This window comes from Empidonax traillii, unplaced genomic scaffold (assembly GCF_003031625.1).
Source record: "Empidonax traillii isolate 1590-97213 ecotype Southwest subspecies unplaced genomic scaffold, ASM303162v1 scaffold425:size1421777, whole genome shotgun sequence".
In the NCBI taxonomy this organism is placed as follows: Eukaryota; Metazoa; Chordata; class Aves; order Passeriformes; family Tyrannidae; genus Empidonax; species Empidonax traillii.
Genome location: NW_020955618.1, coordinates 394117 through 409475, shown reverse-complemented (window position 1 = coordinate 409475; position 15359 = coordinate 394117). Strand labels below are relative to the sequence as shown.

General features: G+C 39.1%; 1 protein-coding gene across 2 annotated transcripts in view; it reads right to left on the bottom strand.

The window, feature by feature from the left end:
* Nucleotides 1–15359, bottom strand: part of NKAIN3 (sodium/potassium transporting ATPase interacting 3) — a 345000-nt gene that overhangs the window by 174120 nt on the left and 155521 nt on the right. For both annotated transcript variants that reach the window (XM_027894327.1, XM_027894328.1), the window contains exon 2: nucleotides 5659–5796. In XM_027894327.1, the coding sequence (XP_027750128.1) occupies nucleotides 5659–5796 (138 nt within the window). The remainder of the gene's footprint in view (nucleotides 1–5658; nucleotides 5797–15359) is intronic.

Genomic DNA, 15359 nt, shown 5'->3' with positions numbered 1-15359 from the left:
AATTGCCATCTTCTGTAGGAAGCTCATGCATGCTGACTATTTTGTCTCAGCATGGGAATGTCTAGGGTCTGAAACATCTGATCAGGTCCACACTGATCCTCAGGCTTCATTTCCCCTCCAAGGCACTTTATCTAACCTGTTTCATGACGTGATCTGCCATTCAACCTCTCCCACTACATGTCCTAAACATTATCCTGTCCATCCTTTTGTGTCTGCTCACTCTTACTACCCCACATCCAGCGATTTCTGCACCAGTTCTTTTTCACCAGCCACATTCAGTCCCCCCAGCTCATCTGGCCTCATGCTCAGCATAACAACCTTCATCATATCTGGTATGAAGAAGGAAATTTCCACATAGGTTGAACTGAGAAGAAGAGTTGGGGTTTTTATTTTGCATTCACTATGATGCACCACTAAAAAAATCATGTGGATGTTTCTGTAACAGATTCCTTCTAGTGGAAGGATCTAGGACCTGGTCATAATCTTTGCTTATCTCCCCCTTGATGTACTATATCCCTTTTTTTTCCATTTTGCTCTTTTTGCCAGCCTCTCTACAACAGTGAGATTTCTATACATCTTTTGACTTTACAGGTCATATTGAAACTGATGCAGAGATACATTTCACGTATCAGTGTAATACAAACCTTTCTAGAGTTAAATCATTCACATTGGATGGACACAAAGTCACAAAAAGAATTGGTTAAGCAAAAAATGCAAAGGATGGTTTCTTAAACTGAAAGGTAAATAAAAAAGACAATTTTCTAAGTTTGTTACAAGGATTGGAGAATAAGTTCAGCTGTAATGAGTAAAGTATCTCAAGTGTATATTTACATCTGAAGTGTGCCAACTACTCTGACAAGGTAGGGGGCCCTAGGGAGAATGCAGTTGACTCAGGGACACTTCAAGGGAAAGGAGCAACTCAGATCATCCCTCTGTAATACCTGGATGTGCCTCAGAGGCATCAGTACTTGCAGAGCCTTATAAGTACTGGGAAGTGGCATAAATCAACATGATAGAGCAGTAACAACACAGGGCTTACCAGGAAGGATATTGAAGGAGTAATTCTGGAAGCCTAAATATTTCATATGTGTTTTCACTGCCTGTGTAACATTTGTTTGAGTACAGTGTAAAGTATCCTGTACAGCATTTCTTGTGCTTTTGTGGTTTTTGGTTTACGTTTTTTTAAGAAAATCTCTCCTGGCTTTTCAACGTATTGCCTATATATCATATTATTTATTGGAATACATTAAGGCAAGTAAAGCAGAGATTTCCACCTTATATTCTGCCTATCTAAGTGTATTAGTTTCATCCCTCACTGTTTCACTAACACATTTTCATTCAGCTTTGGGCCTGGTTTGTAAAATTCTAACTGTATGATTCATCATTCAGGAGCCTTTTGAAGTTCCATATAAGAAGTAGAAGAAGGGGAAAATCCCCAACTTTAACAAGTATCCTGTCATCATCTTTAATCAGTTTTAACAGCCTGGAAATCTTGCTGCTTACAGCAAGTTCTATTAAGAAAGGAAAAGCATGCATAGGGAAATGGATCACAGCAGAGCTCTGGAGCTTCATGATGCAAGTGTAACAGCATAGTTAGAGCTGAAATTTAGCTGTTTTTTTCTTCTTTACAAATGTTTGAGCAAGTTTCAAATGAGCTAATATGGGAAAATTAGGAATCAGCTCTGCACTCTTATGTCCCCTGAGAACTTTGCACTGATTTAATTCAGTCAAAAAATATTCAAATACTGAAAATAGCACATTCGCTTAGTGACAGAACAAATTGTTCACAAAATTTATCTAAATTACTAATTAATACAAAATGTATTAGAAATAATTATTGGATTTAAACTAATTAGGACACTGGAAGTCAATGTTGCTGCTCCTTCTTTCTCTGTTTCCTAAGCTCTGAGGACTCGCAATTTTAGCTATGAGCAAGTGAAATTCTAGATTTATTTCAGAATTACCATCCATGTATCTGAAAGACCGTCGACAGATGACATGAGCCACTACCTTAAACTACTTTGAATGACAATTGTATTCAATGGAGATGCCTTGTGAATCAGCTATTATATGACAGCTCTTATAGAGTGGGACATTTTTTTGGTAGAAAGCTCTCATGACAAATTTTACATCACTCAAACTAATTTCTTTCTTCAGACTTTCAATCTATGATGGTTATGCTTATGCTGCTGTCAAAGAAATGACTGTAACTTATGTACTCATTAAATGCTAGTGATACAGTAAGTAGCTTGGGTTCCACAGCAGTGGAAGAGAGTTAGAAGCATGCAGCTGCTATTGTGTTTATCAGTTTTTATTACAGCCCTCAATGAATTCCTTGGCTCTGCATATGTGCAACAAAAGCCTGCTCAACTGTGCCTGCAGAACTAGTCTCACATTTGACTGCAGTATAGATGTCCTTCAAGTTATAGTCCTACATGTATTACAGTTATTCACTTACTTTCCTATTCCTTACACATGTTAAAATTTGAGGAGAGAGAACATGACATATGCAGCACAGGATGGCAAAGTGAAAGCTTTTGTGTAATTTCTCTTGTCAGGGAAACCCTTCAGGCGCAAACTTCATTGCACAGAAGATAGATGAAAAACATTCTTTTGAGATTAAAACAACGACCCTAGACCTGGTCAGCTTAAGTCAAGATCACCACCAGAGTACGACAGAATAAAATGGAGACAATTTGGGCTCACATGTGCCAGATCAATTTTGTGTAGACAGCTTACAGAAGCAAACTGTTTTATCTGACATGATTTACACTTTACTTCAATTTTTTATCTTTGTATGGGATCATCTGTACTAGTAAGGTAGAATTCCAGGGAAGTCTTAAGGAAAAGACAATGGATACTAAGCATAATTTTCTTGAAGTAATTGGTTACTTTTCCAGTGACATTGAATTAAGCTTAACCTAAATCAGAAGCTTCAGCAACCAGAGTACATAAAACCATTACTTAACCCATTACTTCTGCCAAAGACACAGTACCAAATTCTCAGGACACCAACAACTTATACATTCAAGGGCTTAGACATGGCTGAGGGTGCAGTTATGGACTAGGAAGCCCATGAAGCTTCTCAGTTAATATGGTGCCTAATTCACTAGTGAGAGCTTGGGTAGGACTCTATCTGCATTGTGTTTAATACTGAAATTTACATTAAACAGACTTTCTATTTGAAGTTAGTAATAGAAGTTTACTGCTCTAACAAGTGTTTTCAAAGGATTTCAGAAGGAGGAAGGTGAGCTATGCCCTTCCTTGGGAGAGATCCATTCAGATTCCCTTTTGCCTTAGTGAAGACAGCCTGGAGCTGGCACTGGTAAGAGTCTTTACTGTCTGTACTACTGACTTTTTCTGGGGCTTCTGTGGACAGTGGGCAAAGTACTGCTGTGGCTGGGACAGCCCTAGGAAGCATACATTCTGAGGAGCATGTCATGGATACAGCCTGGTAGATCCTCAGTCTATACCTCAACAAGCACTTTGAGCTGGTGTAACCCTGCACTGCTGTAGAAAGACTCCTTGTACTCTCTTTTCTTTAGCTACTTGTTCCCGTTTTCCCCCAGCATCTCTTTCCTTCTGCTGGAACAAGCAAAATGTGTCAGAGAGCTGACCTACACTTAAGTTACCACCAGGAAAGAAAACAGTTGCTTTTCAGTTGGATCTGTTCTGGTTTGACAGTTTACCAAGGGGTTGAATTGATGCTTGTGCTGGTGAAAATGAAGGAACAGCACAGGGACTGAAGGAGCAGCTGAGCTAAGGGTCTATTGCTTATGCTGGCTTGAGGAATCAACTGAATTCAGCCTGAGGGTGAAGCTAGGCAAGATGCTGAACTGACAAGTTTGTAGATAGCAACTGAAGTCTTGCAGCTACTCCTTTCCCCTCCACCTCCATACTCCTGTTCATGACCGTGCAGTCCCAATCCCTCCCTTATGCTGGCCCTGGCAACTACCAGGAACCTCACAAACTGGTTTCAGCTCATCAGTTTAGTAAAAAACTCTCCCACTTTTTACTAGGTTGGTTTTCTGATAGCTTTCGAGTGGAAATGGCTTACTGAAGAATCCAGTTAACTGCTGTCAGAATTGGTGGGGAAGATACGGAAAAGTGTTCAGCTAGGGAAAAGAACACTGGGAACAGGGAGAAACGCAAGCCACCCACTTCTGCTGGTGTTGAGCTGTGAGGCTGGTTCCAGGCACCTTGTGTACCTTCACTCTTCAGATTTCAGGATTTGGCTCAAACTACTACTACTTCACTGGGAACATTGTGTTAGTAAAAGATAGAAGCTGCTCTAAAGCCTTGATCTTCCCAAATAATGAGTATTTGCACCTACTGCAGCTTGAGCTCTTAAATATATGTTTAAAGATTAATCAGAACACAAGTTCAGTGAAATCTGAGAACAGTGTTTTGCTGGTGATGAGTTTCTTTCTTTAATTATGAGTTTACTTTAAAAAACCTCACACTTTAATATAGCCTAAAATGTTAATTTATATTGGAAAAGATAAAGAAACAGTCAACATCTGTTGCATTTCATTTGGAAATTAAAGGAGAGCTTGCATTACTGAACAGCAGTGCTGAACCTGAGGGGCAAGAAATTTTGTAATGTTGCACTTCAGACAAGCATTTCTTATTTAATTTTACAGATGCTTACCCTCACTTGCTTCTTATGCATAAAACAGAGAGCATGAAGCATCAATATAAGGATGCCCAGTCCTCCAACCATAGTCAGAGTCTGCTTGTAAGCTTAGTTAATGTGAGTACAACTTTGGGAGCAGTTTTAGTTTACTTTCTCTTTTAAGACATGGCAAAGAATTACAATATTCCAGGCTTAACTAGAAAAGATGAAGTTTTTTAAGTATTTGTTTAATTAGTTTTCCCCAGTAGACATTTATTTCACTCTTTTGTGAGGAAAAAGAATGATAAGTTCAGCCTCTTAAAATCCATAACTGACAACATAACCAAGATGTTCCAGGTGCAGGTAATGTCAGGTAATGCATAATATTTATCTATTCAGGAGAGAGTGTGGGAGAGGAACAGGGATATTTTTTTATTGGTAGTTTACTTCATGGCTTTGAAAATGCTTTTTATTCCTGCTATGTTGAGAACATGGGAAAAAATAACTGTGAAGTTTCAAGTTACAAGCATCAGAGACAATCTACAATAATAATAATTTAGGGTCAAGGCCATAAATACAGGTCTTGACAAAATTACACGTAAGAGAGAAGGAGATTTCTTTGGAACCCATGGGTCACAGGACCAAAGAAATTTCTACCATCCTTGCTTATCCATGTTAAACAGATGTAGCTAAATATAACTTGGCCATTACAAAGATTTTTTTAATCACCATTGATTCTGCTTGTCTATTGAAGAAATAACCACAATTTGTATTTGATTTCTTCATTTATGCATAGTCTAGTTTACTTGTATCATAGTTATAATTTTGACAGCATTTTCTCCAGGTTTCCTATTCTTGATGACTTCCAAAATCTCAGAAAAGCCCATCAGTAGTCCTAAATTTGCAAAAAGACATGGAGACCTCTGCAGTTTTTACAGAAATACCATCTGGTGTTTTGACACCAAGAAAATTCTGTATTGTAATATGACAGGTTTTAAAACCAATTGGGAAAAAAAAAAAAAAAGATAATAAATGAGACTTACCACGACTATATACCGAGGTCTAAACTGGATGGTTCCAAACAAACCCAAAATCACAACTATTATTTGCAGGAAATTGCCAAGGATAGGAGCCCACTGGAAACCAAGGAAGTCAAAGATCTGTCTCTCTAATGCTGCCAGCTGTAAGAAAACACATAAACAGAACATCCACTTTTTAATTATGGGTGAGACAGAACACTTAACATTTTCTTTTTTGCACCAGACTTCACCAGAGAACAGTATAGCAAAATTCTGAAACTATGGTTCCTGTCTGTAGCCTTTGTCAGCATTGTCAGAACACTGATATCTGAAGATAGCTACATATAGTCAACATACAGTTCTAATAAAAAAGCACTTTGAAAAAACTTTCAGAAAATATTTTTAAAACCACATATAATACAAAAATACCTCTACAAATCAAACGCAGACAAGTTTGTTGGTTTTTTTTTTTTATTCTTGTGTTATGGAAACTCTAAGGCTTGACAAATTTCATTTAATTAAAAATTTGTCTTAAACAGAATCTCACTTAGTTTGAGCAAAGCTATGCAAACCTTGTTGTTGTTACTGACATATCATCATGCTCCTTCTCTTTTCCATATCTTTGTTGAAATTTAGTTTCAACTAGACTTGACTGCAAGTTCCTCAATCTGTTCCTAAAGGTCCAAAAAAGCAGAGCAGGTTCATAAGAGTCCTGGATGTGGTACTGGGTATGATCCCAGGAGTTCCTAAATGCAGGAATTAGGGAAGACTGCTGCAGTCTCCTCACTACCTGAGGCACAGGCATAGACTCAGGGAGTGAAATGCTGCAGAAAATGTTGAAAGACCTCAGAGCTAGCTGCTTTAAAACCAACAGCCTAGTGAGCTAACTGTGCTCTACCAAAAGCTAGTAGGTTACTTTGGACAACTATAGATCAGAAAGAAATGGTGGCAGCCTAATAGCTCTCTTCCCACTGTCCTCACAGCATTTTGGGTCTGGATTTAGAAGGCTGTGGAAAAGGAGGAAGCTATGAAACATCAAGCTTCACCCTTGCATCAGCATGTGGTTCTTAGGCAATTCTGCATTTCTAAACATTAGACAAAAAAGGGAGAAAAAAGCCAGACAAATTTTTTTCTGCAAACACATTTGCTACTCATTTTTTGACAATCCAGTCTGTTGTTCTAAATATACAAAATCAACTTTCTCAGCAGCACATTTATTGAAGTCTAAACTTGGTTCAATATTTTTGCAGCTGTAGCAAGACATTCCTAAGCAACTAAAAAGACTCCTACAGAGAAATAACTGAGTTTCTGTGCTTGCTAGAATTTATTAGCATCTAGTTGATTTTACTATATTGTTACAAACCCTAAAATTTACCAAAATATGCACTTAAAATATTTATAACTGAGACAGATGGAGTAAGCATGGCTCTATGAATACCAACCAAAGTATTATCATATGTGGGTATTTTACATAAACCATTTCATTTTACACATAATGACCAGATTCAATCTTTACCTGCAAGATGGGGCTAGGTTGTCACTGAGAGCAGAATCCATCTTTTCTGTACAAAAATCCTCCCTTAACCACACTTGAAAACCATATTCTCTCTGCTGAGGTTAATAAATATGATAAATCTAAACAATGAAATGAACAAAAGGTGAATCATCAAGTCAGTGCAGCTGCTCTGCAATCAGTGAAGTGACTTTTATCAGCTAAACAGCTGGCCCAGTATTCATAAATGAAAGATTATCATGCAGCAGACAATGTTAATGTGATATTATCCTCTTGGACACATATGATGTTCCTATCTTTACAGAAATTCTTATCCTTTTTATGTCATAGGTAAGGGAGAATCTCAGATGGAACACCACAGAAAAATGTCAGGTGAATGTGTTCACCTCATAGTAGACTCATGATCTTCACAATAATGGTCTAGTTGGGACTTCACAAGGGACAGTTCAGAACCATTTGCTCTTCCTACCACTCTCTACTGAGCTCTCTCAGGTGAACCCACATTTGGAAATAATCCTGCCTGTAACTTCCCTAAACCACAGGATACATCACCCAGTATGCTACAATGGTGCCCCAAATCCCATGTATTTATTTATTTATTTATTTATTTATTTATTTATTTATTTACCAAGATGGTAAATAAAGAGTTTTGAAAAACTCTTTTTAGCACAGGTAGAACAACAACATACCAAGAGTCCTGCCCTGTATCACATAGGAAGACATTTATGACATCTATGACCAGAGCCAGAGCCTTTTTCATTCCCACCACTATAGACCACCAATTTTCAGAGACAACGTGTCTTCATCCTGGAGCCCTGATGTGGCCTAGTGAGCTGAGGATGGAGCTGTCAAATCAGACTAGAATTTGCTGAAACTCCCCTGAAGCCTAGGTCTTCACCTGCACCAGTAAATCGTGTCCCATCACACTCCCAGCACTGAAGCCAGCTGGCTTAGGATTGCCTCCATTAAAGCATCCTTAGCTGTGAAACAGGGCAGCTGTGTATAAACAATATACCTGCTACTCCAAATGATCCCTGGCTATGGGTGAACTGTCTGGGAAGACCACTGGTCACAATAAGCCTGGTTAACCTGGTAGAAAACTCTGATGGCTCACTACCATCCACAATGCTACTGGCTGGCTTCTTCCCCAGACCCACATGAATGCGCAGGTGTAGGGAGCATAAGGGTTTGCCCAGAGTGGGTATTCAGGAGATTCACTTCAAACAGGTGGTTCACTGCAAGAGATGAATGCCCTTAGGCATTTTATGTAGCACTGAAACACCTAGAGCTATCTGAAAGGCAAAAGCCTGAAGCACGGCTGTGAATGCTGCAGCACAGGTATGAATGAAGCTATTTAGTATGTGTCCCTTCTTAAACTGGTGGTTCAGAGAAATTTTCAGATCCATGTAGATCAGCACCTTAAATGCCTAAAAGACACAGTACCGCAACATAAACGAACGCAACCACTGCACTTTGCCAGCAGACCCATGTTAAAAAGACTTATTATTCAGCTCATGCCTAAACTGGATCAGACACCGTTTGCCTTCAAGTGCACCTCCTTGATATCTGCCAGTCAAGTTTTGAATAAATCTAGCAGGCAAGTTAGGGCTCCCACAAAATAGTACAGTGGCCATTCAAAAATAATTAGTATTTCCATGGTTTATTCTGGTAAAGACACCCACCACAACCACAGAGAAATAAGGTTCAATTTCCTCTCCTGCTGCCTGCTGAAGTATTTATTCTTCTCCTTCCACTTCCTATCCATTAGGATACCAAGAGAGAGAGCTTCTCCTTGTGGCTGTGTCACAGGCAGAAAACAAGAATTTGCATTTAGTGAGTCAAAAAGAGAGCACAAGCAGAAACCTGAGTCTACTGCCTATTGCTTATGGCACTTATCCAGAATTGGGAGAGCTGCTTGTGTTTCTTGCCTGCAGGGCTCGCTCTTTATTTTTATATACAGTGACAGCATGAAATCACTGAAGGAGCCCTGAAAGCAGGATGCCAAACATATAGTAGCATTCCTTCCCCACTAACAAGTGCTCTCACTATCTGGCTATGCAGTGAGACCTTCCTGCATAGCTAAGTCTCATTTATTTTGCTCTTGTCACCAACACAGAGTAATTTGTCTCATCCCTAAAGCCCACAGAATACATTAGCAGGGGCTGAGGGGGAGAGAGGGGCTGGAATATAAAGAAAATAAAGAGGTAGGAGGCATGTCTATCCTGCTCAAATTGCTACTTTTTTCTAAATTATAACACCTTCTTGCAGGTAGTACAGGTAGAAGTAAAAAACCTTGTAATTCATGATCATGGCAGAGGAAACACATTAAGTTCTGTTTTCTTTATACCATGAGCAATATGCACTGAACAGAGAAAACATCTGAGTACTTCTGTTCTTATGTCTGATATTTCACCCAGCAGGGTCCCCAAGCAGCAGTGAAGGCCGCAGACTTTTAGCTCTGTGCAAATGAATAAAAGCACTCCCTAACGGTCTGTGATTCAGGTAATTCATTGCGCAGAACTCATGAGAATAAAGGGAAGGAAATAGGTAACTATGCACCATTACAGGCTCGTTTTACACACAGATGAAAAGCCAGTACTATCTCTGTTTGCACAAAGTCTCAGTAGCCAGCATTGGCCACCAGACTAACCTCTGCCACATGGTGCAGTTGGAAAGCAGCAGACACTGTGACAGATGGTTTCACTTGAAGTTATGTGCATGTGAGTACTTCAAAATGTTTCACCAAAAACATTTTGATGATTAAGAGGCTGTTTTTCTCAAAGAGAAATTTTTCCACATGAATTTCTGCTTTCATCACCATTTTCAGATTCTCCTGAAAACAGCCAAAAAACCTGAAACCCTGACAGCAAAGCAGAGGTTGCCAAAATTATCTGGCTCAACTTCTCCCATTGCTAGAAGATAGATATCAACTTAGAAGGGCAGAGGAGCCCAAGGCTGGAGAAAGGGGGTATGCTTGATGTGACTGAGGTCCTCTGGGGGTTTACTCTCGTACCACTTCCCTAACAACTTGGGAGAGGTGGGCACCTCTACTACTCATGATAAGTAAGACAACAAAGTTTGGGAGAGTCCACAATAAATTGTTGTTTGATACTTTTTTTAATGATTACCAAAGAAATGGAATGAAAACCCGAAAGAGGAGGCTTTGGTTTGGGCAACTTAAATACTGAGTGTCTGGTTTCCAGTTGAGTAAAAAATTTTCATGAGAACTTATAAAAATCTATCAAAGATAATAGGAAATAACATTTTCTTACCATAACAACACTTGGAAAAGGAGACATGATATTTCTTACTACTGCTGGCAAGGGAGTGCTTTGTTATTTAGTCATCATGATCACCAACAACCTTGTAATGTAAAGTGTAACTCAGGAGACTACGACTAGAAGTAAAATGCTCTAGTGGGACTGTATCAGTTCACTTAATGAAGATGTGCCACACTTGTCTTGTTATTTTACCTCTTTATTTTGCTAAGTCTTTCAAACATTCCCCATGTCCCACTTTCTGCACAGTGCAAGGAGAAGGTACTACGCTGCAAGACAGGACTCCACTAAAGTGACTCAGGCTGAACTTTCTCTCATGGCCATGCCCAGGCCCTTTTGTGTTAAGAGCAGCAAAGAGCTCAGATGAACTAATCTGTTGGAATTTTGATCTTTTCCACCTAGATGTACAGCACATTTGGAACATCCTGAACAGAAGAAATAGGGCAAACTATAATCTTAATGACCCATATGCAGCTTATAGTAAAGGAATAACAAAATAAAAGGCAGCAATCAGCAATGCTGCATAGGATCTACAGAAACAAATCACCAAGATAGTCTTAGTCAACAGAGAGATCAAAAAACATTTTTGAAAGCAGGCTTCAACAAGCATGCCCTAAGGAGTAAACCCCTTCTTTAAATGCTCATGTTGTATTATGCTTCAAAATACATATCAGAAGCTGTCCGAGTGAGGAGACACCACAGTGGAGTTACAAAGTCAACTTTTCAAAATAAGTGTTAAAACTCAATTTTTTCTTCTGTCAGAAACATCAGAGATAACAGTCACTTTTATATTTTAATGGAAAAGCTTTTATAAATGACGTTAGTTTGAGATTAATAAATAGATCTGCATCCATAACAGAAGAAGTCACTGGATCAAGACAAAGAGTATTCATATGTAAAAGATCATTTCATACAAGAAAAAAACTAAAAGTGGCTTGATATAAACAGAAGAACAAAAAATTGTTTAATATAAATGAAAGGTTAATGATATAACTGCAAATTTGATACCCCGTAAATTACTAAATTGACAAAGCTGGGAAGTATAATTTACTCTGCATTTGATATTAAAAAGTTGCTTCAATCTGTCAAGTAAAACAATCCCTAGAAATTATAACAACCAGAGGAGTATTCATAGTAAACCTAACAAACTTGTATTCAAGAAATTTAACAAAAACCTTAAAATTAAATACCTATTAACTGCAGAGCAGTAAAACTATATAGCTTTGAAACCTTTTTTTGAAATAAAAACAATTTAAAAAGCTAGGGGGAAAAAAAAGAGAAAAATTATTATGAGTCCCAAGATGGACATCATTCCTGTTTCAAATGGACTCAGCTTTAAAAAACGACAATAGTATACAAAAAAAGAAAAAAAAAGTGAATCAAAAAATTACAGTCCAGAGCACTCATTTTCTAAATTGAAGTCAGGAATTATCTGAAACATTTGAATTATTCCTGTGAGACTCGGAGTTGGTCGATGATGTTAATAATTATCACAGGAAAAGTTCCAGGATACAGCTCATTACCCATACTAACTGCTGCATCTAAGAATAAAGACGTTTTCTCCAAAATTCTCAGCTTCATCTTGTGGTCATAAATTTAACCTATGGCTTCAGGAAGAGTTTCCTGGACCTGATAAATTTCTGAGGACTGTTGTACCTTTTACTATTACCACTAGTTCCAATGTGCTGTGCTGCATTACAGACATTTCAGCCCAGTTTGGTAGATGCAACAGTTAAAAACTGAACTTGTTCCCAAGCCTCTTCCAGGAAAGCCCACCTGGAGCTTTAAGTCCCCTCTGCTCTGAAGCCCCAGGATACCCTTGCTAAGCTCAGCAGTGCACTCACCTTTCCCTCACAACCTATCCCTCTATTCCATCCCATCCCATCCCATCCCATCCCATCCCATCCCATCCCATCCCATCCCATCCCATCCCATCCCATCCCATCCCTCCTTCCTACTTTCCTGCCCTTTTTCTTCCTTCATTTTTGCCCACATTGGTGCATGCTCCCAAAAAGCTACACACCAACACAAGGATGAGGGAAATGGTGGGGCACAAGAGGAGCAGAGGGAGCCTCTTACACCACCTTGTAGCCAGAACACTCAGCTGACATAGAGAAGACCTTGGATCAAGGTGATTTTTAGCACTAGTCACATTTGACTTAAAGTCTGTCTTCACATTCCAGCACCCTTAGGCATATATTTGGCTTTTTCTTGACAGATGTTCCACTGAGAAAACATTTTTGTAAAACCTTGGGGCAAATGCTCCATGTTCACATCATACTTTTATATTATTTTGGAGAATACTCACTTTTTAATTTAAGGGGGAAAGTCATCAAAAAGCTTCCAAACTACTGGATAAAACCCCAGCATTGGAGAATAAAGATTGACTTACCACATGCTACAGTCCAAGAATTCTAATAGAAGACTAACAGATGATGAAAGAAGAAGGTTAAAATAAATAAGTAAATAAATAAGTTGCATCAAAGCCCAACTGTTAATGCATAAACTGCTTTTTATACAGATTTTATACTCTTGCTGTGATTTCAGAATTTTACTGACAAGCTTGACTTCAGTAAAAAGGAAGATAAGATTAACATGAGAGAAATGCCAGGTTTTCAAAGTAGGGGAGAACATTTACTTTTGATCACAGCCCCATCTGTAACTTACTATCTTTCAACAGAGCTTCATAACCAAAGATGAGTATAATCTGTGTCATAATGAAATGTTAAAAATTGACATAAATATCTTCTTTCTATCTTTGGTGACAGTTAAAGCAATCATCTGACTGGAGAGAAAACTCCCATTAGATTTTTAATGATCTGAATTCACTTGTCTAGGTGAAATACTAGCTTTTGGGCGATTTTGGGTGGTAATCCCACATAGCAGCTCACTAAATACATTTATAAGATTATGTGTCATGGAAATTATTGAATGTCAAAAAAGATTCTTAGTAAACCATTAATATTTATAGTAAGTTCAGTTTAATGGAGCAAAAGAGAAACTGTTAGCTTTCTGACAAGTAAGTGCCAAAGAAGAAAAAAACCCTGATGATCTAATATCAAAAGTTCCTTTGCAGTGTTGGTCAGATAGGCAATTGACTGTCACTTGAGTAACTTAAAATAAAATATAAAAAGAATGAAATATATATGCTGAAAGCACTCGATAAAAGAGTAGTAGCCAAGATTAGTGAAGACCAAAGCATGGAAACAAAGAAAGAAAGGCAGGTTCAATAAGAAACGTCTCCTCTTTTTTAAGAGAGTCTGTGCTGCTTTTCAACAATGAATGCTACTCTTATTCAACAGTTCAACTCATATGAAAAATACTCAGAACTAAGTAAAGGTCTTTCTACCATTCTGGTAAGTGCTTTGGCAAATAAGTTCACTGGAGGGTGATGGTAGTGCTAGCACATAATACTGCTGCAGACGTGGTATTTTAGCAAAATAATAGATGTTTTTCTGAGGAAAAAAAAAGTGTCAGTCATCAATATTTTATGAGTAGTTTTTCAATAACTGTTTAAGAAAAAAGGTAGGTAACCAGTGAGGAATATGTGTTCCATTATTTTTGGAACCCAATACACTGTTCTAACATCTCAGAACCAGAAGACCCCACTAAACGAATGGCAAAGAAATTGATCTCATCAGAGAATTTGGACCATAGTACAATAGGGAAAGCTGGTAAATGTCAGATCTTAAAAATCGACAGATGTGATTATGCAGATGCTGAAAGGGCTCTCTTCTTTAGTGTATTTTCTCCAAATCTTTACAAATATATTTAATTTTTTTAATATCACTATTCAACATTATCAAACAAGCACAAAACACGTAATTCTTAAGGAAAAAAATGTGGGGTTTTTTTCTAATTATGTGTACTACAAAAGCCTTGCAGCTACACCAGTGATGTTGTATTGGATTTGTGTGGCCAGCTTTTAGTACCGGGGAGACTACACAGCTGACTTCTGTGAGAAGCTGGCAGAAGCTTCCCTCATGTCCTGTAGAGCCAATGCCAGCCAGCTTCAGGATGGACCCACTGCTGCTCAAGGTCGAGCCAACGGGGAATGATAGTAACACCTCTGTGATAACATATTTAGGAAGGAAAAGAAGTTATTGCGCAGACGAAAATTGCAGCTAGAGAAGAGCGGAGTGAGAACACACAACGCAGACACCAAGGGCAGTGGAGAAGCAGGGGGATGAGGTGTTCCAAGTGCCAGAGCTGAGGTTCCCCCGCAGCCCATGGTGCAGACTGTGGTGGAGCTGCTGTGCCCCTGCAGTCCATGGAGAAGCCCACACCACAGCCTGAAGGAGGCTGTGACTGCGTGGGAGGCCCATGCTGGAGCAGGGTCCTGGCTTGGACCATGGAGAGAGGAGCCCACACTGGAGCAGGCTGTTTTTGAAGGAGTGCACCCCAGGGAAAAGTGACCCATGTTGAAGCACTTCATGGAGAACTGTTGCCTGTGGGACAGACTCATGCTGGAGGAGTTCACGGGGAGCAGCTGAAGGGCTCCTCTCCCTGAGCAGCAGCAGAAACAACCTGTGATGAACTGACCATAATCCCCATTCCTGTCTCCCTGCACTGCTGCGGGGGGGGAGGGAGGGGTGGGTGGAAGGTGTTTCTTAGGATTTATTTGACTTCTCATTATCCTGCTCTGATTTTGTTAGATTGTTAAATTTAATCAATATCCCCACTTTGAGTCTGTTTCACCAGTGATGGTAAGCATGAGTGATTTCTGCCAGTCCTCGTCTCAGCTCATGAACCCTTCATTATATCTTCTCTCTCCAGTCGCAGAGGGGAACAACAGAGCAGCTTTGGCGGGTGCCTAGCGTTCAGCCAGGGTCAACCCACTACAGATGTCCAGAAAGCTTTTGAGTGATGGATTTGATATGACATTGTTACATACTTTCAACAAACTGAGGCCAAGCCCTCAGATTTGGCCCTGC